The sequence below is a fragment of the Carcharodon carcharias genome, chromosome 7 (assembly GCF_017639515.1).
Source record: "Carcharodon carcharias isolate sCarCar2 chromosome 7, sCarCar2.pri, whole genome shotgun sequence".
NCBI classification, from domain to species: Eukaryota; Metazoa; Chordata; class Chondrichthyes; order Lamniformes; family Lamnidae; genus Carcharodon; species Carcharodon carcharias.
In genome coordinates this window covers 176,229,592-176,257,396 of record NC_054473.1, presented here as the reverse complement: position 1 = coordinate 176,257,396, position 27,805 = coordinate 176,229,592, and the positions used below count along the sequence as shown (strand labels likewise).

The 27,805-nt window shown below is 41.1% G+C and overlaps 1 protein-coding gene across 10 annotated transcripts in view; it reads right to left on the bottom strand.

Moving 5' to 3' along the window:
- wwox (WW domain containing oxidoreductase) overlaps nt 1-27,805 on the bottom strand; it is a 974,426-nt gene that overhangs the window by 529,120 nt on the left and 417,501 nt on the right. The window contains exon 9 of one of the 10 annotated variants that reach the window (XM_041192392.1): nt 2,917-2,952. The exons of the other annotated variants lie outside the window; for them this stretch is intronic. Coding sequence (XP_041048326.1) covers nt 2,932-2,952 — 21 coding nt within the window. The 3' untranslated portion in view covers nt 2,917-2,931. Of the gene's footprint in view, nt 1-2,916; nt 2,953-27,805 lie in introns of those variants that run through there. 10 annotated transcript variants of the gene reach the window in all.

Below are 27,805 nucleotides of genomic sequence, written 5' to 3'. Positions count from 1 at the left end.
ATTTAATTCCATGCAACTCTCCAATACAGATTGAATAGATACACTATCAAGCCTGGCTGAATGGTTACGCATGCTAAAAACGAAACTGTCACTTTTGCTTTAACTTTTTTTTTGAGTACAAACATCTGTTCCCATCTGTTCCTATTCAGATGAAGTTACATTGTTTCATAGTTTGCCATTGTGAGATTTGAACTCTTGATACTCTTTTGAGTAAACCTGTTTCCATCTGTTTCAGATGAAGTTACATTGTTTCATAGTTTGCCATTGTGAGATTTGAACTCTTGATCTTGGGGTTACAAACCCCGTACCTTAACCACTTGGCTATTTAGGCCAAGCCACACTATTGCTTTAAGTGCAGCTGAAAGACTTTAAGTTAAATGGACAATACAAACATAGCTCACTTACACTGGTGATTCAATTTCTAAAGCACCAAACTCAATCTAGCCAGTTAATGATTCACCTTTTTCTTGACCTATAAGGGCAACAAATGATATCATATAACTACTTGCTCCAGAAGTATTGTGGGACTGAAACAGCAAGATTTAAAATTAACCTATGTAGTAGATCTCTTTCCAAAATGATAGTGAACAGTTGGAATAAATACATAAAATAATTAATATTAACTTCCCTTTCCAGAGTATCTATGCCACATTTGCCATAGTTTCATTTTCAACCCATCCTTGCAATATATTTATCCTTAAGTTTTCTAAATGTTTATTTTTAATAGTGCAGCTTTATTACTGTAAAATTAGGACAAATTTCAGCTTCATATGTTTAAGCTAATAACTTCAGAAAAAAACGTCAGCCCAGGGAAATTGGGATTGTCCTCAATCTACCAATGCTTTTTAAAATTCTTTCATGGGATATGGGCATTGCTGACAAGGGCAGCATTTGTTGGTGATCCCTAATTGCCCTTGAGCTGAGTGGCTTGCTAGACCATTTCAGAGGACAATTAAGAGTCAACCACATCACTGTGGGTTTGGAGTCACATGTAAGCCAGGCCAGGTGAAGATGGCAGATTCCCTACCCTAAGGGGACATTAGTGAACCAGGTGAGTTTTTATGACAATCGATTATAGTTTCATGGTCACCACTACTAAGACTAGCTTTATGTTCCAGATGTGTTAACTGAATTTAAATTCCAGCAGTAGCATGGTGGATTTGAACCCAATCCCAGAGCATTAGCCTGAGCCTCTGGAATATTAGTCCAGTGACATTACTACAGCACCATCTCCCTCTATGGTTGATGTTTTAAGGATGTTGGATTGAAGTTTTAAGTATTCAAATGCCTGTATCTGATGATCCAACAAGCGAGTTTTCTTTAATTAGAAATAGAAACGACAAGACACATTTTAACTCCCTAATATCTGAGCAGCTTCCCACAATATTGTCACCATGTAAGTGATGCAATTTTAAATTTAAGTGACTCAATTGAATGTTTTGAAATCATGTCCAAATGCTAAAAGATTAGTCTATGCTAAGATGGCAGAGTGCAGCATTGTATGCTAACCCAACAGCCTCTATACAGAATTTCCATGGGATTTTCATGAAAATGACTGATGCCAGTACTGGGAAACACAATCTGTTCTCTCACTTTCCATATCACAGCAGAATCCCAGATCTGGTAATGTACAGCAAGTTGCAGCATTTGTCCCCCATAGGACGACCAGATGACAGCAATAGACCTCAAAAAGCTCTTTTTTTCGGGAGGGGGTGGAGTGCATGGTGCAAGATAGGATGGGAATAGAACTATTATATAGTTATCTGTTCAGTTCCACAAGCCTGTTCCACCATTCCATTTCAATCCTTAACTCCATTTACCCACTTATATTCATCTCTTGATACATTTACCTAACTGAAATCTATCAATTGCAGACTTGCAAACTTCATTTGAGCACCAGCCTTCAAACCCCTTTGGAAGACAGTTTCAGATTTCCACTACGCTTTGTGTGAAAAATTGCTTACTGATTTCACTCCTAAATGGTCTAGCTCTAATTTTAATATCATGGCACCTTATTCTGGATTTCTCCCACAGGAGGAAATAGTTTATCTGTATTTACCCTACTGAATCCCTTAATAATTACAAACACCTAAATTATTTAAATGGATGAGACTTTGAACCCTGTCTACTCTCAGGTGGCTGCAAGGGTCTCAGGGCACTTTCCAAAGAGAAGCATTTTCTGGCTAACATTTATACCTCAACCAATATCACCAAAATCAGATTATCTGGTCATTTATCATATTTTTAGTGTCAGAGCTTGCTGTGTGCAAACTGACTTCAGCAATTCCTACAAACATACTTTGGCTGTAAAGTGCTTAAGATGTCCTGAGATTGTGAAAGCTGATATATAAATGCAAGTCCTTCTTTCTTTATCCCTACTCTGTCTCCAATTCTTTCAGGTAGTTTCTTACCACAGATTTATTTTTTTCTTTCAGCTTCTTTTAGTGGTCTCTTTCATCAGTTAAGCAACAACATTTAATTTCAATTCTACAGCTTTTGATGCAATTTCTAACAGAAAAGCCAAATGCCGTCAGCAGATTACAAGTGAAATAAATAGTTTCACATTCAACCAGCAAACAACTATATGGCAGATTTTACCCAGTCTTTCTAACTCAGTTTATTTTCTTTAAACTCTTAATTTTACCTCTCAAAAATTCTTGTTTAAATTCAACCCTGCAACTACAAGTCATTTAAACTTGTAGACACTGTTAGATTAAATCTTAATTTTTTTCAACAGGAATTCATTTTTCATTGGGATTTGAAATTCCACATCTTTTTTTCACCGCATAGAAACAAACATCTGCACCTTCCTGTAGCAGACTGTTGAATTTCTTGATCTTCTGTTATACCTGAAGATAAACAGTTATTCTCCTCCATTCTTTTTCCTGTGGCCAACAAAGGGCATTTGGTTCTGGGTCTCAACTGCAGCAGCTACAGAACTAGAGGCTTAGCCTAGAAGATATCACTCAACTTTAGCTTGTTGATCATCATAACTCCCAAGTTTTAATGACCATGCTTCCCCTCCCCCCCACTCCCAACAAGCTTTTTGTCTTAATGCACAAGAGAATAAAAAACGTGATCACAACAGCCAAATTGTCCACACCCACAGCATAACTTGTTATAAACCCCACAGAGATTGATAATGTTTAAAAATAAATTTGAACTTCCAATTAATAGCTGAAAAGGATTGCACAAGATTTCACATTTTAAGATTTTTACAATAACAAACTACAAAAAAACACAAATAACTAAACACTTTTTTTAGACAACTTATACTTCAAACTAAAGAAATGAACATTCCCATTTTATACTTATCACACATCATACTGTCCATTACAGTCATTAAAGCAAACAGTCCACAGTCACCTTCAGCATCCAATGGGTTCATGTTTCCCATTTTGCCGAGTAGTAGCTTCAAGTGACCATCTCCAGATGCTTATTTCAGTTTATGGAGAGTTTCCCAATCCACTACCAGCAGTAAAGCCTGCTCCGATGATTCTTCTTCCCTCACTGGCCATGCCAGACTGAATCTCCCGTATTCCGTAGATGGTTACAGAATGCATCTCTTCGAGTAGAGACCATCTCTCTCCTGCATCCAGTAGCTCGCAAAGAACCTGCAACCTCTACTCACTGCTGACCAAACCAACTGCTGTACTTTTCCTCTCACTCTTTTCTTTTGCCCCCCAAAAGCTTGGAGCCAGCAGTCTACTTACTGTTAGCATAGTTGCTCTTGCCTTTTGTTCTTAGGTGTGAGAACTTTGCACCTTGCTCAGCAGGTCCCTTGACTAAACCAGATTTCTTGTCAGGTAGAATTCAGAATAGTCACATGACTCCCTTCATTTTAACTCGAATTTAAAGACACAATCCAAAACATCTTATCAACCTCATAATTGTACCAAAATCAAGATGGCAGGTTTTGGGCTCAGAGCAATTAATTTTCCACTATGAAGAAGCAAATTCTGCAAACTAAGTGGCCAAATTATTCTGCAGGCTCAGAATTGTAATCCCAAACATTTCGATGGTTTGTGCCTGAGAATTCTTAGTCTTAAAATTAATTCACAGTGCCTGTATAGATGCAAACAGTCTACTGTGCTGTATAAAATGCATTGGCCATTAACCTAAGGGTTTAAATTAATTCACGTTTGCCAGCTCATATTTAATTTCTTTTGGAGGTGCTTAAGGGCAATTAGGGATGGGCAATAAATGCTCACCCAGCCAGTGATGCCCACATCCTGTAAATGAATTTAAAAAAGGATATTAGCAGTGCATGCAGTAATGTTTCAGAACCCTGACAGGGAAACATTTTGAAATGCTTATACTAGATTTTCAAAAAAAAAAGCTCCCTTGTCTCTAAACACAACCTACAGTTAATTCTTGAAATCCATTATGAAATGTCACCTCAAATTCAACCCTAGATCCTTCTTGAACCCTTCTAAAAGCAAGACCCATTCTCTATACTGTACTCTACTGTTCTAATTTAAAGTTCTGGATGACAGTGGCTTCATGGTGCCGGGAGGGGGAACATGTCAATGGTGGTGCACTGAAGGTCAGAAGTAGCTGTCTAGACTTTCACTTGTTTCAAATAATCATAACCTGTCACTTGTTTGATGTGAATGCTATATGACACTTGCAAACCCAAGCCTGGATGCTTTCCAGATCCTACCATACAGGGAATAGGTTGCTTCAATAACAAAACAGTTCTGGATGCATTGCAAGATTGTGGAATAGTCAGCAAATAATGCCACTCATCAACTTAGAATGAAGGAAAGGTAATTGACGAAACAGCTGAAGATCTTTAGGTCAAGGACATTTGTCTGAGGCACTCCCTCAGTGATACCCCGGCACTGAATTGTCTGCCAAACAAAACCTCCTTACTTTGTGTCAAGTATGACTCCGGCTAAAGAACGATGTTTTCTTTGAAGTTTTGCTAAGGTTTCTTTCTGATGTATTCGGTTGAATGATTTTTAATTTTGAGGCAAGTAATTGCTACCTCTCCTCTAGCATTCAGCCCTCGCTGTGAAGAAATTTAGACATGTGAAGATCTGGTGGATCTCAAACTATGAGTTGGTAAGTAGGTTATTGGAAACTAAGTGTCATTGATAATGCTACTGACAGCTTCTTTTCTTACTTTACTGATGATTGAGAGTAGGTTTATAGGTTCGTATTTGGCCAGATTACATTTATCCTGTATCCTGTTGATAGTACCACACTACATGAGGTCCTCACTGTGGAGACAAAGGTGTGCATAAAGACTGCGTGGTTGTCACTTCTACCAATTCTACCATGGACAGAAATGTTTGCAATTGCGATGCTGCTGTGGACAAAATTAAGTAGATTACGTCCTTTCTTAGGTTGTCTCAACACCAGATAGGTCCAACAGGGCAATTATGTCAAAAATACCTGGAAAAACTCAGCAGGTCTGGCAGCATCTGTGGAAGGGAGCACAGTTAACGTTTTGAGTCCTCATGACTCTGTTCTGTTGAAGAGTCATGCGGACTCAAAACATTAACTGTGCTCCCTTCCACAGATGCTGCCAGACCTGCTGAGTTTTTCCAGGTATTTTTGTTTTTGTTTTCGATTTCCAGCATCCACTGTTTTTTCCTTTTATCTTATGGCAATTATGTCCTTCAAGACTAGCCCAGCTTAGTCAGTGATGGTACTTCCAAGTTAATTTTGGTGGTGCAAATTGACATCCCCTACCCTCTAATGCTATTTACTCCATCAGAGCTTCCTTCAGCATTGCCAAATACTGCCTCACCAGTTTTTGAGAGGATTCTAGTAATGAACAGTTGTGTGGGCATTGATTGATCTGAAGCCACAAGACTTTCTGAGCTATTAAGGTTTCTCAGGACTACTCCCACCCAACAGTAAACCATGATGCAATTCCCCGTGATGGGTCCATTCCATCAGAGGGGCAGGATATGTCAAAAGATGGGGATGAATGAGTCAGATATAGTCTAATAGATATCACTCTGTGAATACAGCGTCAAGAGATAAGGGACCTAGAAATTAGTTTAACCCTCTTAAGCCCAATATCATTCACAAGATCCAATGTAGAGGTGGTGGCAGGGGGAGTGGAGGTAACTAGTTATGATCCTCAAGGCCACCAACATTCTTTAGTGATACAATACAGCATATACTAAATGTCCCAATGACATCTCATGGCATAACATCAGTATTTCACTATCCTTCATTCTTATGAAATTGCTGAAAAAAGAGACAAGTTGTAGCTTTTCATCTTACACTCATCAGGACACTTCGCAAGAATACCAATATAAGGGGAAAACAACAATTTTTACTGTATGAGAAGAGAGTGATGATTGGTTGGCAAGTGGACTTTGATTGGTAGAAACGTTGCCAAGGAGAATGCACCAATTTGCAGTAAGTGCCAGTTAACTGCCAAGCAGTGGTTTGAAATTTAAACCAGGCAGTTTGATCATGATTGGTCAAGGCATTGCCCTGAGGAATGAGTCAGAAAATGGCTGCCATTTATTTTGTTTAGCTGAAACAGGCTCAATGTGTGTACAAGTCTTTCTGTCTGCAAAGAACAGGGCCCTGTGCATTAGTCTATGTAGTTTCCAGTACACGCAAATGTACCACACTGAGAGACCAACTGATAATCTTAAATTGGTTGTCAGCGTAATTTTTAGCACACTGAGGATTATTTAGCAAATGCTGTTCAATTGCAGGATAACATCTAATGTTGGACACTGTGTTTTGAGTTTTGCAAGCACGGGCTGGTTTCATTTAATCTGTACCTTTCCGTTGCGAACACCGGTTGGGACATGCTGTTTGATATGATCTGTTAGTCTTTGCGACATGAGGCTAGCATCATAGTGGTACTGAAGTTCATATACCTGGAATCCAAAGTCCTGGAACTCCCTCTGTAACAGCATCAAAGGCATCCTGCGGGAAAATGGCTATCCTGATCAGATCATTTTGCGCTGTATTTTTAAAAATTCATTCATGGGATGTGAGTATCGCTGGCTAGGACAGCATTTATAGCCCATCCCTAATTGCCTTTGAGAACGTGGTGGTGAGCTATCTTCTTGAATTGCTGCAATCCATGTGATCTAGATACACCCACAGTGCTGTTAGGGAGGGGGGCTCCAGGACTTTGACCCAGCAATATTGAAGGAACAGCACTATATTTCCAAATCAGCGGTTTGGAGGGGAACATCCAGATTATATAACTGCTGTACCTGTCCTTCTAGATGGTAGTAGTTGTGGGTTTGAAAGGTCCTGTCTAAGGAGCCTTGGTGAGTTCCTACAGTGCATCTTGTAGATGGTACACACTGCTGCCACTGTGCGTCAGTGGTGGAGGGGGTGCCAATCACGCGGGCTGCTCTGTCCTGGATGGTGTTGTGCTTTTTGAGTGTTGTTGGAGCTGCGCTCATCGAGGCAAGTGGAGAGTATTCCATCACATGCCTGACTTGTGCCTTGTAGATGGCAGACAGGAGGGGTCAGGAAGTGAGTACTCACCACAGGATTCCTAGTGTCTAACCTGCTCTTGTACTTACAGTATTTACGAGCAGAAATTTCCCCCGGTCAGGCGAGTTGTGCGAGGGCGGGCGCAAACACGATTGGCGCCCCCGATTGGGGCCATGCCAGCATTTTACGTGGGCGGGACAATTATGGCCCGCCCAGCGTGAGGCGCGCCCGGAAGCACTGAGCGCTCCCGGTGCGGGCAGGGAGGAATTCCCTGCGCGCGAGAGATTGCAGAAATCTCCCTAAGGCACTTCTGTTTAAGGTTTAAAGATTTAAATAAAGTAAAGGAAATATTTTAAGACATGTCCCCTCATGTGACAGTGTCACATGAGCTGAGGCATGTTCATGAATTTTCACAGAATCACAGAGTGCAGAAGAGGCCCTTCAGCCCATCGAGTCTGCACCAACACGTGAGAAACACCTGACCTACCTACCTAATCCCATTTACCAGCACTTGGCCCATAGCCTTGAATGTTATGAGGTGTTAGGTGCTCATCCAGGCACTTTTCAAACGATGTGAGGCTTCCACCACCCTCCCAGGCAGTGCATTCCAGACCATCACCACCCTCTGGGTAACAAAGTTTTTCCTCACATCCCCCTAAACCTCCTGCCCCTCACCTTGAACTTATGTCCTCTTGTGACTGACCCTTCAACTAAGGGAACAGCTGTTCCCTATTCAGCCTGTCCATGCCCCTCATAGTCTTGTACACCTCGATCAGGTCGCCCCTCAGTCTTCTCTGCTCCAACGAAAACAAGTCTATCCAACCTCTCTTCGTAACTTAAATGTTTCATCCCAGGCAACATCCTGGTGAGTCTCCTCTGCAGCCCCTCCACTGCAATCACATCCTTCCTATAATGTGGCGACCAGAACTGCACACAGTACTCCAGCTGTGGCCTCACCAAGGTTCTATACAGCTCCAACATGACCTCCCTACTTTTGTAATCTGTGCCTCGGTTGATAAAGGCATGTGTCCCATATGCCTTTCTCACCACGCCACTAACATGCCTCTCCGCCTTCAGAGATCTATGGAGACACACGCCAAGGTCCCTTTGTTCCTCAGAACTTCCTAGTGTCATGCCGTTCATTGAATACTTCCTTGTCAAATTACTCCTTCCAGAGTGTATCACCTCACACTTTTCAGGGTTAAATTCCATCTGCCACCTATCTGCCCATTTGACCATCCCGCCTGTAGCCTAAGACACTCAACCTCACTGTTAACCACCCGGCCAATCTTTGTGTCATCCGCAAACTTACTAATCCTACCCCCTACATAGTCATCTATGTCGTTTATATAAATGACAAATAATAGGGGACCGAGCACAGATCTCTGTGGTACGCCACTGGACACTGGCTTCCAGTTACTATAGCATCCTTCTGTCATCACCTTCTGTCTCCTACAACTAAGCCAATTTTGAATCCACCTTATCAAATTATCCTGTATCCGATGTGCATTTGCCTTCTTTATAAGTCTCCCATGTGGGACCTTGTCAAAGGTTTTGCTGAAATCCATATAAACTAAATCGATTACATTACCCTCATCTACACACCTGGTCACCTCCTCAAAAAATTCAATCAAATTTGTTAGGCATGACCTCCCTCTGACAAAACCATGCTGACTATCCCTGATCAAACCTTGCATCTCCAAGTGGAGATAGATTTTCCCCTTCAGAATTTTCTCCAATAGTTTCCCTACCACTGATGTGAGACTCACTGGCCTGCAGTTCCCTGGCTTATCTCTACAACCCTTCTTAAATAGCGGAACCACATTAGCTGTTCTCCAGTCCTCTGGCACCTCCCCCATGGCCAGAGAGGAATTAAAAATTTGGGTCAGAGCCCCTGAGATCTCCTCTCTTGCCTCCCTGAGCAGTCTGGGACACATATCATCCGGACCTGGAGATTTATCCACTTTTAAGCCTGCCAACACCTCCAATACCTTATCACTCTCTATATCAATTTGCTTAAGAACCTCGCAGACTCTCTCCCCGAGTTCGAAACCTTCATCCTCATTCTCTTGGGTGAAGACGGATGTGAAGTATTCATTCAACGATGTCCTCTGGCTCCACCCATAGATTGCCTCGTTTGTCCCTTATGGGCCCTACTCTTTCCCTGGTTATCCTCTTCCCATTGATATACTTATAGAATATCTTGGGATTTTCCCTACTTTTACCAGCCAGAGCTTTCTCATATCCCCTCTTTGCTTTCCTAATTGCTTTCTTAAGCTCCACCCTGCAGTTTCTGTAGTCTACTAATGCCTCGGCTGATTTGCTTCCCTTGTACCTGCTAAAAACCTCTCTTTTCCTTCTCATCGTAACCTGAATATCTCTGGTCATCTATGGTTCTCTGGGCTTGTTACTCCTTCCTTGATAAAAAAAACTGTATTTCATTAATGAAACATTCATGAAACCTCATCCCCCCACCTTGGATGAGGTTCCATGAAAAATGTTAAGGCCGCCTGGGCTCTTCGCCTGCCCACCAACCTTAAGGCCCTGTTAATTGTGTTAATGATTATTTAAGTGGCCTTAATAGGCCTTTGATAGTTTGGCGGGTGCACAGCCGAGTTGGCTGCGCGCCCGCCGAACTGAAAATCTAAATGACGCGCAGTGATGTCGGGATGCATGTCCGATGTCACCGCGCATCATTTTACGCGTCAGCAAGTAGGCTCCGCCCCCGCTCGCTGACCTGAAAATTCTTCCCTATATCAAGCAAACTCATGAATGGGCCTAAGGCCATCACTTTCAGCTCTGAAGAGTGCCCAATCTGCCTCAAATTACCCTGGAAGGGCAAGGTATCTCAGAGATCTTCAACAGGTAAAGATAGCTGTTTCATGATGCTCCTATGCAGTAGCAACACAAATGGTATTCACCACTAACAGGATGCTGCCATCAAGCCAAAAAAATATTCTGTCTATCATTCAAGTGAGTAATCTGGTATACGAGTTTATGTGCCTGTGTGATGTTAGGTATGTAGGTCGTACGTCCCAAAGACTGGCGGATTGCGTCAAACAGTATGTAATAGAAGGCAGAGAGTTGGGATAAGGGAAGCATTTTCGGGATGGTTACCTGTAACTAGTGGAGTGCCACAGGGATCAGTGCTGGGGCATCAATTATTTACAATATATATTAATGACTTAGATGAGGGAAGTGAATGTACTATCGCCAAGTTTGCAGATGACACAAAAATAGGTGGGACTGCAATTGGTGAGGATGACACAAGGGGTCTACAGAGGGTTATATACAGGTTAAGTGAGTGGGCAAAAACTTGGCAGATGGAACATAATGTGGGAAAATGTGAACTGATGCACTTTGGCATGAAGAATAGAGGAGCTGAATATTATTTAAATGAAGAAAGACTGAATAAGGTTGCAGCAGAGAGGGATTTGGAGGTCCTTGTGCATGAAGGACATAAAGCGAGCATACAAGTTCAACAGGTAATAGGGAAGGCAACTGGAATGTTGGCCTCTATTTCAAAGGGAACGGAGTATAAAAATAGGGAAGTTTTGCTAAAACTATTCAAGGCACTAGTTAGACCACACCTAGAACACTCTGAACAGTTTTGGTTCCCTTATCTTGGGAAAGATACACTGGCATTGGAGGCATTCCAGAGAAGGTTCACTAGGTTGATCCCGGGGATGGAGGGATTTTCTTATGAGGAGAGGTTGAGTAGGTTGGGCCTGTACTCATTGGAGTTGAGAAGAATGAGAGACAACCTTACTGAAACATATAAGATTCTTAGGGGGCTTGACGAGAGGTTGTTTCCCCTCGTGGGAGAGTCTAGGACCAGAGGGCATAATCTCAGAGTAATGGGTCACCCATTTAAAACAGAGATGAGGAGGAATTTCTCCTCTCAGAGGATAGTCAATCTGTGGAATTCTTTACCTCGGAAGGCTGAAGAGACTGGGTTGTTAAGAATACTCAAGGCTGAGAAAGACAGATTTTTAATCAGTAAAGGAATGGACGATTATGGGGAAAAGGCAGGAAAGTGGAGTTCAGGATTATCAGATCAGCCATGAACTCATTGCATGGTCGATGGGCCGAATGGCCCACTTCTGCTCTTATGTCTTTTGGTCTTGTGTTTGCAACGGGCAGGATACAGACCATACCCAACTAACCCATATTTGAAAAACTCAAAACAGTGTTTAACATTAGGTGTGATTCAGCAACTGGACAACATTTGCTAAATAATCCTCAGTGTGCAAAGAATTACACTGACAACCAGTTTAAGATTGGCAGTCTCACAGTGTGGCGCATTTGCGTGTACTGGATGCTACATACATTAATACACAGGGCCCTGTTCTTTGTAGGCAGAAAGAATATGTACATGCATTGTGCCTGTTCCAGCTAAACAAAATAAGTGACAGCCATTCGCTGACTCATTCCTCAGGGCAACGCCTTGACCAATCAGAGCCAAGCCACCTGGTTTAAATTTCAACCAGTGCTTGGCAGTTAAATGTCAGTCACAATGAATTTGTGCATTTTCCATGGTAACACCTCTACCAATCAGAGACCACTTACCAACTAATCATCATTCTCTTATATAGTATAAATTATTGTTTTCACCTTATATTGGTATTTTTGTGGTGTCCTGATGAGTGCAAGACAAAAAGCTTCGACATGTCTCTTTTTTCAACAATACTCAACTTCTGTAACACCAAACAACTATTTTATGAAACTGATGTACTGTTCAACCTGCGAAGAGTGAATTCCCTTCATAGCATCTAAATGGAGTGCCGGCCATTCACCAGATTGTTGAGTATATAAGATGATTCTATCGTGCCTACATCCCAAAACTGAGCAAAGAGCAGTTTCTGAGAATTAGTTTCACAGTATGAGTGCCAAACCCTGAAGGCCTAGTTGTACAGCTCCAACATACCAAGCAGTATACGTACTCAGGTGATGCACTTCAGATGCTACATGTGAGTAATTACAGCCTGAAGAAACATTTCCAAAAAAAATCGCAGCTGTTTGAGGTTTGGATTCTGTTTAGCGAATCAATTTGGACTCTGTAGCAGTACCGCTAAATATTCAAAAGAGAAAAAATCAGCTTTTAAAAATATAATGCTGGAAATTGCATAGCGAGGAACATCAGCCTAGGTAAATATACTTTCATTACAAGAAAATAGCAAATAAATTACACTCAAATGTCAGAAATATCTTTATCCCACCTCCAATAGCCAGCTGCATATTGCCACATCTGCTGTGCTAGTGGGAAAAAACAATGTATTCCACAGATTCCACCAGTAAAGGCTCCTGATGATTATGATTTGGGAAGCACTGCCTGAAAAGGTGGCAGAAGCAGATTCAATAGTAACTTTCAAAAGGGAATTGGACATATACCTTAAAAGAAAAAATTGCAGGGCTATGGGGTAAGAGCAGGGAAATAAGACTAATTGGATGGCTTTCAAAGAGTTAGCACAGACATAATGAGCTGAATGGCTTTGTTCTGTGCTATATAGTTCATCGATTATCAGTATCCATTTGCCAATGTTCAGCAATGTACAAAATCTGTATCAGCCAAACAAACAGCAATATCCAATCCATGTAAATCTACAGTCTATTGACACTTCCACAACTGCCAGAACAAGCGTGACAGGCAAAGGCAAGGGTATACCAAACATAATTTCCTCTAACAGGTACAGCAAAGCCACCATTCAGCAATCCCTAGTGCAGGTTTTACATTAAAACACTTTTGTCACACTGTAAAATTTCTCTGTAAGTGGTCTACAGTTCTGTTCATCCTCACATTTCTGCCGTTAGTATTCAACAATATTTATTTGAAATGAAAGTGAACTGACATGGAATATAATAAGAGTTAGACGCTGGTCCAAGTAGAAACTAAAACATTACCAAACTCTATTGCAGAACATCACTATTAATGTTTTAATACTTTTTTTTAAAACCCAACTTGACTCAACGGCTCTGAAGGTCAGAATTAATTCAGAGTTTTACAGGTGTCCCCTTAGAGTCACTTGCTGATAAGTACTGTACAGATACCACAGTTATGTCACCTTAAAATAATAATCATTTGAACTTTACTGCATTTGTACAATCCTGCAGTAAAAATGGATTGCTTCATTTCACAGAATTATTAGCAGCAAAATGTGGTCCTTTTGTGCTGCCCTACAACTTTACTGCTTCTGCCAGCAGATTTAATATACGCCAGTTTGTATTAAGATGTTACTACACCCTTCCAATCCTAATCGCCAATTATGACTCTATTAGCCCTACTTGGCAGCTCATTTGCTCTTGCAGCAGCTGAAGGGGACTAGGAGTAGAACCTCTGGTCCTTGTGTTTCTGCTTCGATGAGCGCAGCACAGCTGCTGTCATCGGTAGACAGGGATAAGCCAGGACAGCACCTGCTTCACATAACTACACCTGACCTTCTGACAATTTAGAGAGAAAAATACCTGCCTAACTGCAGCAAGGAGCTTCCTTCAGATAGAACACTGAGCAAATTAAAGGCAACACAATATATCTGAGATCTACCCACTAGACACTTCATTAAATTGCTGCTCTTTCTTCTTGTACAGCACTAATAGAATCAGTGGCCTTGTTAGTTGGTGAGTAAAGATCAATCACATACAGAAAGACACATTCTCTCTGCTGTCTCCCAGAAAATCACGGTTAAAAAAAGGCCATCATTAGAGTCTATAGCGGCCTTAATGTAAGGCACTTAAACAAAATACCATCCCACATCAAACTTCAATCGGTACAAAAAAAAATACTCAGTGGAACTTGTTAAATCTGGCTGTGAGCAGTGTTGCCTAATGTATGACTATTTGGTCTTGGTCAAAAGATCATAATGTGCATATGTAAAAAGGTACTAGATTGCCTAAGGGCCCAAGGCAGAGGAAAATAATTGCAGCAAAATGCTGAAAGTGCTCTACAGAGGCTCCTCCAAAGTGAACGCCAGTGGGATAGGTGGATACAAACGTTTTGGCTCAATTGGATTCCAGTAACATGTTCCAGTTTCTGTAACAGTTCTATAACAGGAGTTCACAGTTGCCTCTGTAGAGCTTCATTATTTAAATCTATTTGTATTTGCAATTGTTTGCTACAGTGAATCCTACTTAGCCCTTTAGACCTAGGTAATTGCCAAATAAAACTTTCAGAAGTTCCTCACAATGCTGATCTTTAAAAAAAGAAATACCCATTAGTAAATCTCATGACACTGTAGTTATCTCAACGAAATTCAACTTGCTAGGTGACTGAAAAGCACTCGCGGTTCAGAGTTGTGCAATAAATAAAAACCACACCGTTTTGAAACATCATTTGAAACTCAAAGTGATATAGTATTGAACACACTCATATTATATTATAACCATTTCTGTTCCTTGTTTAACTGTCCAGAGTTTCAATCTTCACTATTATAAATAATTTTCCCCATATAATCAAGTGTTGTAAGTGACAAGAAGAATTTTTAAAACAGCACAAAACCAGAATGGACACTTGACCAGAAAAACACATTTTTTATGTTCAGTTAAGAACAAAGAACAAAGAAAAGTACAGCACAGGAACAGGCCCTTGGGCCCTCCAAGCCTGCACCGATCATATTGCCTGTCAAACTAAAACATTTTGCACTTCCAGGGTCTGTATCCCTCTATTCCCATCCTATTCATGTATTTGTCAAGCTGCCTCTTAAACACCGCTATCGTACCTGCTTCCACCATCTCCTCTGGCAGTGAATTTCAGACACTCATTACCCTCTGCGTAAAAACCTTTCCCCGCACATCTCCTCTAAAGTTTTCTCCTATCACCTTAAATCTATGTACCCTAGTAATTGACTCTTCCACCCTGGGAAAAAGATTCTGACTATCTACTCTGTCCATGCCACTCATAATTTTGTAAACGTCTATCAAGTTGCCCCTCAATCTCCGTCACTGTAGTGAGAACAATCCGAGTTTCTCCAACCTCTCCTCATAGCTAATAACCTCCAGATCAGGCAGCATCCTGGTAAACCTTCTCAGCACCCTCTCCAATGCCTCCATTTCCTTCTGGTAATGTGGCGACCAGAATTGCAAGCAATATTCCAAATGTGGCCTAACCAAGGTTCTATACAGCTGCAGCATGACTTCCCAGCTTTTATACTCAATATCTCAGAAAAAGAAGTCTTCTGTATATTAAAACGGTATATGTACAAGACAACTATCATATAAAGATGCTGCAAAACATGCCTACATATCCTATTCCACCCTTCAAGTGAGCACAAAGTAGTGGAGGCATTTTGTCGCAACATTTTGTCCTATTCCTTCTTCACGTCACCTGATTTAAACCTAAACAACAAATTCACATGTTGGAACTCAGCAGCAGAACTGATGGCCCAGTCAACTGTGAAATGCAGAATTATTCACTCTCTCATATTACATTAAACAAAAGTCAGCTGCAAATGCTTTACAACTGCAGCACAACCTCTGCATTCCGGCAAGTATGTAAGTCATCAGCAGCCTTGGATGTGTTGTAACCTTTTAACAGTAACAGCCAATTCTTATTCTACATATTGCATACGGCTCCTTATGAATCTGACAGAACTGGGTATTGATTGTACACTCATATAGATCATACTTGAAGCAGTTAAACAGGGAGCTTATTAAATACATGCAATTCCTCCACTTGGCAAAAATTGAACCAACACATTTACATAGTCATGGAAACCATTACTTTGCAAAAAATAAATTGAAAATGGAATTTGATTGTGAAATACAGACAACATGCAAACACGCTCAAATGAAACCAAATGCTGGCAAAAATGTGCTGATAGGGAAGCCGTTGGAAATCATCCAAAAAAGGAGTCAAATGTCATGAGAATGAAGACCAGAATTTGAAAATTAGCATACTTCTCAATGTGTCGTTGCAGCTCTTCTATTGGGTAATGACCTTACAATAGCAACAAGGTATCTCTTATTTTATATACACCAAGACAAAATCTACCCACCAAAAGACCTCCAGGACCTCAAAAGTCTACTCACTTAAAGCCACTGTAGGGCTTTCACTCTGTTGATTGCAAGATAATAAACTATAACAAAATAAATTGCTACAAGGATCAAACTAGTTAATCAAAATGCATTCCTCCAGGCACTGGTGATAAGTTTTCATTAACCAATTCATTAAAATTTTCCCTAGTCTGACACAGAGTCATTTTTCCCCCAACTTTACCCAGGCCTAATTGAACAATAGTTTCTCAAACACACCACATTGATTCAAAATAGTGTCTAGTCCATCAAAGATTCAATCTCTCTGTTCAATCTCAAAGCCACAAAAATTAAAAACATGAGTGCTGTTGCCACTTGAGTCATTTTTAAAAATTTCACCATAGTTTTGGATGATTACAAAGAAACTCACATTCACATAGAACTTATCACACCCTCAGGACATCCCAAAGCTCTCTATAACTAATGGCTTATTTTGAAGCATAGTCACTGTTTAGTTAAGTAATGGAACAGTAGCCGATCTGCATATGGCGAGGCACGACAATCAGCAAATAATGAATAACCAAATATTCTGTTTTTGGTAGTGCTGGTCAGGTTGCATGTGGAGGAAGGTGGGTGGTGGTGGTGGCTGTTGGCCCGGATGCTGCGAAAACAACTAGTTCTTCTTCAGACAGGTTCCATTTATATGCACATGGGGGTGACAAACAGACTCATTTAATCCAATTGGCAACATATCCAACGTTGCAGCAACAACACTTTTTGAATGGAAATATTTTTAAATTTAGACTTCTTTTTAAAAATCATTAATACAATGCATATCTCACTTAAGACATCTCATCTACAACTCTAGTGGCAAAACAACTAACCTTTTGGTCTCTACAAAAAGCCAAAAACCGAGACAGATTCACCAAAAATACAAGAGGCCCCTTAAAAATATTTCTCAATGCATTTGCTTTAGGTTTTTGGCCAATCAGTATATACTTCCAACTGAATAAACCATATTTTATAGAAATCATGGAATATTTCTACCCAGAAGGAAGCCATTTGTCCTATTATGCTTGTCCTGGCTCTTCAGGGTTATCTAATTGGCTGCACTCCTCTGCTTTTGTTAATTTAATAACTCTGAATGGTAAATTCCTATCAACAGTATTTTCGGCTCAGGTTATCTAAGTTGCAAGGCTGCACCCCAAGTTAACAGTGTGATATTCTGTAATGCCCCTTGTGTAGTTACAATGGAGTTCTCTGGATTGTAGAAAATAAAATAAATATCTCCAAATACACCTGAGGTTTCATTAAGCCTTAAAGCAGTGAAAGAGTGATAAAACGAACAAGAGTGAGAGGAAAGAGCACTGTGTGTAAGCTAAAAAAAGTAGTGCAATTTTCTTAAATCTAAAGCTGTCAATTTATGAAAATAAAGCACAGAGAAGGAAGGAGAAAAGATTCTCTTCCTAAGACCATTAGACGCAGGAGCAGACATAGGCCATTCGGCCCATCGAGTCTGCTCCACCATTCAATGAAATTGTGGCTGATCTAATAACCTTGAACTCCACTTTCCTGCCTTTTCCCCATAACCCTTGATTCCCTTACTGATTAAAAATCTGTCTATCTCAGCCTTGAATATACTTAATGGCCTAGCCTCTACAGCCCTTGGTGGTAAAGAATTCCACAGATTGACTACCCCTTGAGGGAAAAAATTCCTCATCTCTGTTTTAAATGGGTGCCCCCTTACTCTGAGATTATGCCCTCTGGTCCTTGACTCTCCCAAAATGGGAAAACAACCTCTGAGCATCTACCCTGTCAAGACTCCTAAGAATCTTATATGTTTCAATAGGGTCACCTCTCATTCTTCTCAACTCCAATGAGTACAGGCCCAACCTATTCAACCTCTCCTCATAAGAAAATCCCTCCATCCCCGGGATCAACCCAGTGAACCTTCTCTGGACTGCCTCCAACGCCAGTGTATCTTTCCTTAGATAAGGAGACCAAAACTGTTCAGAGTGTTCTAGGTGTGGTCTAACATTGCAACAGTGCCTTGCATTGTTTTCGCAAGACTTCCCTATTTTTATACTCCATTCCCTTTGAAATAAAGGTCAACATTTCATTTGCCTTACCTATTACCTGCAGAACCTGTATGCTAGCTTTTTGAGATTCATACACAAGGACCTCCAAATCCCACTCTGCTGCAGCCTTATTCAGTCTTTCTCCATTTAAATAATATTCAGCTCCTCTGTTCTTCCTCCATCTGACACATTTTTGCCCACTTACGTAATCTCTCTATAATCCTTCTGTAGACTCTTTGTGTCATCCTCGCTACTTGCCTTCCCACCTATTTTTGTGTCATCCGCAAACCTGGTGATAGTACATTTATTTCCCTCATCCAAGTCATTACCATATATTGTAAATAATTGTGGCCCCAGCACTGATCCCTGTGGCACTCCATTAGTTACAGGTTGCCATCTTGAAAATACGTCCCGTATCCAAACTCTCTGTCTTCTATTAGTTAGTCAGTCCTCTATCCATGCTAATACACTACCCCTATCACCATGGACTCATTTTATTAAGCAGCCTCATTCTCTAAGGGGCTTATATTGACTTTGGCCTCTCTCTTCCTTTTTATATATTTAAAGAAGCTCTTACTGTCCATTTTTATATTGCTTGCTAGTTTACACTCAAAGTTTATTTTCTCCCTCTTTATCATTTTTTGGTCATCTTCAGTTGGTTTTTAAAACTTTCCCAATCCTTGGGTTTATGACTAATCTTTGCCACATTGTCCAATCTTTCCACATTCCTGCCTGCTGTTAATCCCCCTCTTCACACATATCTTTGTACATATTGCTGTTAACTGAGTACAAGGGTTGAGACTTCCCATTGAGAAGACTTGTTCAAGTATGTTTACCCAAGAATCAATGAGAAGAAGGTTGTCATAAAAATTTTAATGTCAGGACACAAGCCAACATCCATCATTTAAATAGAAGCAAAATGCTGGAAACTCCCAAAATGCGAAGGTCATGTAAAAGCATTCTGATTTAATATATTCTTGGCAGCAGTGCCCCAAAATAACTGCAGAAATGTTCTCACTTGAGAGAGAGGGAACAGAAAAATGAACTTTGCACGAGACAATCTATCAAACTAAGCCCCAATATTAAGTCTTCCTCTTGAGTCTATCTTGAGTCTTCCTCAAAGTCCGAATGAGTCCAGAGAACACGCAACTCTGGAGGATGGGATTGATGAACATCTATTCTATCTATGCACAGAAAGAAATAGTATAGATCACAAAATTTCACCTTGGTCTGATCTGCTACTCCTCTGTCAGCTTCTCCTCCTTTGAGCATGTCATGTTGCCCCACCTCCTGTCCTCTCCTTAAGCATCTTCATCTTCTACTTCTACACGTTTCTCACACAGCCTCGCCACTAAGCAACCTCAACCTCAGTGATTTCCACCTTCATCTCAATTCACCTGCCCCTCTCTTCTCTTAGTTCACTGCTCTCCTGCCTTCCCTTCCTCATTTAAACTCACCAACCTATACTCAAACATCCACACGGCCTCAACGTCTCATGTGGCTTCTCTATTCCCATTGTTTCAATCACAGATAGGATCATCTCTGATCACAACCTCATATCCCTCTAAATAACCAGGTGAGAAGGGGTCATGTGGATGCACTTTGAGCAGAGTCCCCACTTCCACATCCCCATTCTCTATCTTCCCTCTTACAGTCCATCCACATTCCACTGCTAGCCAAGAGCTGGAGAACACTTTACTGCATTTCTCTCTGCCAAAATAGCTCACCACTCCAGGGTCAGGCTGGAATGCAAAGGTAACCACTGGCTACTTTTCTTCACTACCAACAGCCTTCTTAATCTCCTCTCCCTTTGGGCACATGGAGTGTATGGGCCTCTATGTCATTAACATTGAGAACGTCCATTCAGCTACCCCTGTTGCACCTCTCCCTTCTCATTGCCCAGCAAGCCCAGCTTTTGTTCTGTTCTGTTGAAGGGTCATTTGGACTCGAAACGTTAACTGTGTCCCTCTCCACAGATGCTGCCAGACCTGCAGAGTTTTTCCAGGTATTTTTGTTTTTGTTTTGGATTTCCAGCATCTGCAGTTTTTTGCTTTTAAGCCCAGCTTTCCATCTGCCACAGCCCAAGCACAGAATTTAATGAGGGGAAATCCAGACCTGTCACCTACCTAGATCAGATAGGCAGTCTGATAGCAGAGGAAGTGAGGCAAGATGTGGACAGGTGAAGTTGGGTGTTAGCAGCAGACATATCAGGCAGAATCATCCCAGATTTGAACAAAGTGCTGTAGCGGACGGGGAAACAAGGATGTTTTACGCACTGGCCACAATGGCAGCTTTTTGCACTCTATCGTCTCATTCCCGGCACATCCCACCTCATTAATTATTCATTCACGGGGAAAACACTTGATCGCTGGCAGGCAAGCTCGGATTTGCCTACCAAGCCATAACCTCAGCGCCTCCTTGCTCCGGGAACCATTTTAAAGCGCTCCAGAGCGGACTCTACTTCATGTCTTCAGACCAGGGCTGCTCCAGACGACAGAAGGCCCTGAAAATAAAGAAGATGGCAGTCCCCAAATTTAGTGACACCTCTCTGGGGCGCATGCTGGACAAAGTGAAAGGCCATCGCCATGTCCTCTACCCACTCTCTGGCCACAGGAGGTGCACCAAAGTCACCAATCCGCCCTGGGAGGCATTGGCAACAGGGGTCAGCACCACTGGAGCACAGAGGAGGTCAACCATCCAGTGCAGGAAGAAGGAAGAGGATGAATGCTCACATCAGTGAAACTGATTTTTGACCTTCTTGCCATATTGTCACCCCACGCCCCCCCCCCCCCCCCCCCCCCCCCCCCCCCCCCACCCCCACCTGCCATGACACCTGATGCTAATGGGGCCAGAAAATTCCGGCCATTGAAGCTGACTGCATGCTTATGCACACTGTCACTCAGAAGAAGCATGTATATGGGGCCAAGTATGGCTCTTTTGAGAATCCTGGAGGTGATTTAATTTGCAAGGTAGGAAAAGCGGCAGTTTCAATAATTTTGGTAGGACTGGTAGTAAGTACTGGACCCTGTAGTATGGTGCCATTTAAAATGTCAGATGCTGCAGAGACATCGAGAAGATCAAGCAGGGATAATGCAGGACAATTGCAGAGGCTATTCATTTATTTTCAGATATGCTTGTTCATACATTAAGTGCCCCAAATATTCTGTTTGAATAAGTCAGTAGCTATCAGCACCTAGTCATGGGGAGATTCTTTTTTTAGGGAAATAGCAGCATTAACAAATAAAAATGTAAATCTGAGCATTGTGTTTTTCTTTCAAAAAACTGTTCTAAAATAAAATGTTACGTGATTTTCAATTCTAAGTTCACTTGAACAAGTAATCATTTCTAATGAATGACCTATTTTGAAGTAAACATTTAACATTCAAAATGACCAATAACTAGACCAATAACTCTGCATCATTTTAGAAGTGATGAGTACATTATCAGAGTGAAACAAATATTTGAACTTTCCAAAGTTTGAAATTTCCAAACGAAAGTCTGACTGGAATTAAGTTATTTGTTTCAGAAACTCATGCAGAAGGAAAGATGTGAGTACAGGATGCAGCTTCTCCCACACAACTGCCCACATCTGGTGACATCTCTGACCAGCAGCAATGGGACCAGAATGGGACCAACATTCTTGCGGGGAGGGTTGAAACTAACTTGACAGGGAGATGGGATCCTGAGAGGAGGTTCAGCAGGGGGAGATGCACAGCCAAAATTGGAAGAGAGAGCAAGTGAGTCTGGAAGGCATAGAAATTATAGGCCAGTTAAGGCACAAGGAAGTTTGGCAAGGTTGTATGGTATTTATTTTAATGCATGGAGTCTAACGAATAAGGCAGATGAGTTGAGGGCACAAATTAACACATGAAAGTATGATGTCATTGCTGTCATAGAGATATGATTGAGAGAGGGCCAGGATTGGCAGCTCAATATTCCAGGATATAGGTTCTTCAGGCGAGACAGGAAAGGAGGTAAAAGAGGAGGGTGTGTCGCAATATTGATCAAGGAATCAATTACAGCAACAAGAAGGGATGCCATCTTAGAAGGCTCCTCAAATGAAACCATATGGGTAGAGCTGAAAAACAAAAAAGGAGCAATCACATTGCTGGGAGTGTACTATAGGCCTCCAAACAGTCAGAGAGAAATAGAAGAACAGATATGTAGGCAAATTCCAGAGAAGTGTAAAAACAATAGGATAGTAATAGTGGGGGACTTTAACTTCCCGAACATTAACTGGGTTAGTCATAGTGTGGTAGGTTTAGAGGGAGCAGTATTCTTAAAATGCATCCAGGAGAGCTTTTTAAGCCAGTACGTAGAAGGTGCTACAAGAGAGGGGACGGTCCTCAACTTAATTTTATGGAATGAAGCCGGGCAAGTGGTAGAGGTATCAGTGGGGGAGCATTTTGCAGATAGTGATCATAACTCCGTTAGATTCAAGGTTGTTATGGAAAAGGACAAGGATGGACCAGAAATCAGAGTTCTAAATTAGGGGAAAGCCGATTTTAATAAGATCAGATATGATTTGGCCAGAGTGGACTGGGAGCAGCTACTTTTAGGCAAATCTGCGTCAGGGCAGGGATTCATTTAAGAAGGAAATAGGGAGAGTACAGGGCAAACATATTCCAGTAAAGACAAAGGGTGGGACCAACAAATCCAGGGAACTCTGGATGTCGAGGGATATACAGGATTGGATAAAGAGAAAAAGGGAGACTTACGGCAGATACAGAGGGCTCAAAACAGCGGAAGCCCTAGAGGAGTATAGAATGTGTAGGGGGGGAACTTAAAAAGGAAATTAGGAGAGTAAAAAGGGGCATGAAAAAACATTGGTAGGTAAAATAAAGGAAAATCCAAAGTTATTTTACAAGTCCATTAAGAGTAAAAGGATAACTAGGGAATGAGTAAGGCCCATTAAGGACCATAGTGGTAATTTGCGTGTGGAACCGGAAGACGTAGGTAGGGTTCTAAATTAATACTTTGTGTTGGTGTTCACAGCTGAGAGGGACGACGTGGGAATGAAAATCAGGCAGAAGGACTGCGATATAATTAAAGAAGTTAGCATAAAAAGGGAGGAGGTTCTAAGTGGTCTGGCAGGCTTAAAAGTAGATAAATCTCCAGGCACAGATGAAATGTATCCCAGGCAAGGGAGGAGATAGCAGGGGCGCTGGCAATAATTTTCAATACCTCTCTGGCCACAGGAGGGGTGCCAGACGACTGAAGGACAGCCAATGTGGTACCGTTATTCAAGAAGGAAGAAAGGGATAAACCAGGGAACTACAGGTCAGTCAGTCTAATTTCAGTGGTAGGCAAACTATTGGAAGCAATTCTGAGGGACAGAATTAATCTACACTTGGAGAGGCAGGGATTAATCAAGGGTAGTCAGCATGGTTTTGTTAAGGGGAGATCATATCTGAGCAATTTGATTGAATTTTTCGAAAAGGTGGCCAGGTGTGTAGATGAGCGCAATGTATTTGACGTGGTCTACTTGGACTTCCGCAAGGCTTTTGATAAGGTCCCAAATGGGAAACTGATAACAAAGGTAAGAGCCCGTCGGATCCAAGGCAATTTGGCAAATTGGATCCAGAATTGGCCGAGTGGCAGGAAGCAGAGGGTGATGGTCGAGGGGTGATTTTGTTACTGGATGCCTGTGTCCAGTGGGGTTCCACAGGGATCGGTGTTGGGTCCCTTGCTGTTTGTGGTACATATAAATGATTTAGACTTGAATGTAGGAGGGTTGATCAGTAAGTTCGCAGATGACACGAAAATTGGTGGGGTGGTAAATAGTGAAGAGGATAGACTTAGATTACAGGAGGGTATAGGCAGGCTGGTCAGATGGGCTGACCAGTGCCAAATGGAATTTAATCAACATAAGTGTGAGGTGATGCACTTGGGCAGGACAAACAAGGCACTGGAATACATGATGAATGGTAGGACCCTGGGAAGTACCGAGGATCAGAGGGACCTTGGTAGATAAGATGGTGAAGAAGGAATATGGAATACTTGCCTTTCTCAGTTGAGGCATAGAACATAAGAGCAGGGAGGTTATACTGGAGCTTTATAAAATGCTGGTTAGGCCAAGCTACAGTATTGCGTGCAATTTTGGAATCCGCAATAGCGGAAGGATGTGATTGCACTAGAGAGAGTGCAGAGGAGATTTACCAGGATGTTGCCTGAGCTGGAGAGTTTTAGTTATGTGGAGAGATTGGATCAGCTGGGGTTACTTTCCCTGGAGCAGAGGAGATTGAAGTGGGGACATGATTGAGGTGTATAAAATTATGAGGGGCGTAGATAGGGTAGACAGGAAATAACTTTTCCCCTTGATAGAGGGATCAATAACCAGGGGGCATAGATTTAAGGTAAGGGGCAGGAGGTTTAGAGGGGAGATGAGGAAGAATTTTTCACCTAGAGGGCGGTGGTAATCTGGAACTCACCGTCTGAAAGGGTGGTAGAGGCAGAAACCCTCATAACATTTAAGAAGTATTTGGATGAGCACTTGCGATGCCTTGGCATACAAGGCCATGGGTCTAGTGCTGGAAAATGGGATTAAAATAGTTGGGTAATTGTTTGACCAACGCAGACTCAATTCGCCAAAGGGCCTTTTCCTGTGCTGTAGACCTCTATGACTCTATGACACGATGTACTTCTCCATAGAAAGGGTAAAGACACTTGTTAAAAGTAACTCCAAGGGTTCTCATGTCTGCTTCATGAGTGAGATTGACAGAGGACACAAACCCATTGCCAAATCATTCCTTGAAGGCCAAATTTTGATCCAAAACTGGAAAAGGTAGGGAAAATCACTTCTCTTCATGCCTCATTTTGTACTTTTTTAATGTAAAAAAAAACTTCTTGCTGCTATATTTCTAAATGTATAACAGCATTTTTACCAATATTTAATGCAAATAAGGATGAGGGTGGATCAATAGGTATTTTTCCCCGTCATTCCGCATTGCTCCACAAATTAAGAAATATTCAACTTTCAATTCAACATTCAGGTTGCACATAGTAAAAGAAACAGCAACAACCTACAAAGCCCCACCTAACACACCTAACACATACTAAATATGTAGAAGAACTATGATGTTGGATGTTAAGGAAAATATAAATATCTAACAAATATCAGAGTTTCATTTCAAAAAGAAAATAATTTTATTTATTAAAAATGACACATTGCTGAAGCTGGGAATATATTTGTTCAAAAAAATCTCATTTCTAAGAAATCTTGCATAATGATCTAAACGAGTTTTTTTTTAAGAGCTGCTTAAAGTTTTAAACTAGCTTTAGCCTCACAGAACAAATCTGAAAGTTTGAGATGCAAACATGGGTAATGTATAATTATAAGGAGAGTACTAACTGAAATAGTTAAGAGTAGGTGGTGAAATTCCCCAGTCCCTGGCTCCTAATCAAACGCAGCAGGCATTCTAATAAATCACTTAGATGAATTGCTGCTTGCATTATGTGGATCACGCTTGAAGTGTGACATTCTAAGCCAATTACTTCCCCTTACTTTTTTTCTTAATAATTTCCCTCTTTATTACAGCTTTACATATGAAGCATCTCCCAATCATTTAATTTGAGTTGTTCCAGATACAATGCTCTTCTTTTGGGGGATTTAAGGATATACAATATGAAGAAGGGGAAATGAAATCAATCTCTTCCTCTTGTTAGGCTCCTACAGCCAACGTTACATTTTCTTTTCAGTCCATACACAGTTCCCCCGCCCTGTACTGGCTACACTCCCAGCATCCCCATAATTATCTGATTGATTCACCACATTAACACGCCAACTGTCCACTTCTCATTGCTGCAATTCTTATTTTTGCACTGCTTCCACTCTGATAAATTATTGCTGAAATCAATTAATTAAAAAAAATGTTGTGTAATGTTGTTTCTCTATTGCACGATTTATAGGACCAGTTTCCAAAAAAAAACAGTATATCTAAAGACAAAGAGAGCCTGGAAGAAATGCAGACTACTGCCCCAGGCCAAGTGCTATAATGCAGATCTGCTAAAGAGTGAAAGATGATGAATTTTGGCACGGAAATTTAGTATTAGCGAACTTTCCTGCATATCCTGTTAATCACAAAACAGAAATATCACAGTAAGCAGAACATAAAACATGTCTTCTAATGACATCCCATATTGGTGTTCAAACCCAATGTGCCACAGAGTGCTAGGACGTAGACTCACTCACACCTGTGGTTCCCCACACACCGAGTTTTCAGTCGCAACAGGCCTTTCATGGGGAGCAGTAGTGCAGATGCCAGGCTATTCTCAAGAAAGAAGGCGAGTGTACATTCCAGCAGGGTAAGAACACCACTCATACCGGATGCACCACTAAGTAAAAATTGTACACAGATGAAGAGCAGCAAAACCACAGGACTGGAAAAGTAACAACTGAGGTCTGAAAGAGAAGATCACCTCCACACTTCCTTTCTTGTAATTTGGTTTACAGATAGGTACAAATAAAATAAATCTGATACTTGATCTTTTTTGTCTCAGGGTAAGAGATATTTTCACAATTAACCATTTATGATCCTGGTTGGGAAGATGGCAAAAGTTTTTCCTGACAAAAACACATGCTCTGTCTTCAACTAAATATAGAAAGTCTTTGAGGATGAAATGTTCTAATATGTAGCTTAAGAAGGCTAGTTTAGTAATACACTTCAAGCCATTAATGAGACACCATATTTTTATTGCAACTAAATGTGATTTACAAAAGTTTAGTATAGACACTCAAGGATTTAGTAGTGAATTTTGCTGGACAAAGGCAGAGTGCATTACAGTGATTTAACAGTGAGATGTATCCCTGTCTTGTACCATTTTCTTCGTGGCAGCTTTGTATTGCCTGAAGCAGATATCACAAGGAATTTGGATTGTTCCAATTATATTAACAAATGTTACAAGATCAGTTTACTTTTCCCTTATTGACGCAATTGGAAAAAATTAAATCAGCAAGTTATAACTTTCATTATTTGGAGAACCGTCTCTCCCTAAAATTACTGGAATTAAAGCTAAGCATAAACACTTGAGGAATTCTTACAAACCAGAATTAAAATCCACAAGATCATTCAGGAACGGAAATCATTCAAAGATCTTGAACATAAGTTTCTCCTTTTATTTTTAAGGCAGAGAGGAGAAGGAAACTGTTCTGAATATAATTAGTTTTAAATCTGTTGATCAAGGCTGACATAAATCCTAGGAAACTGAATGTTTTTTTGGCACCCGATATCAGCATTATGAATTCCCAGGCCATGTATAGAATGACCAAATGTAGAGGAAAGCTGCCATTATTCTTCCTCAACAATGAATTTTCCAAATGCACCAGTATAGAA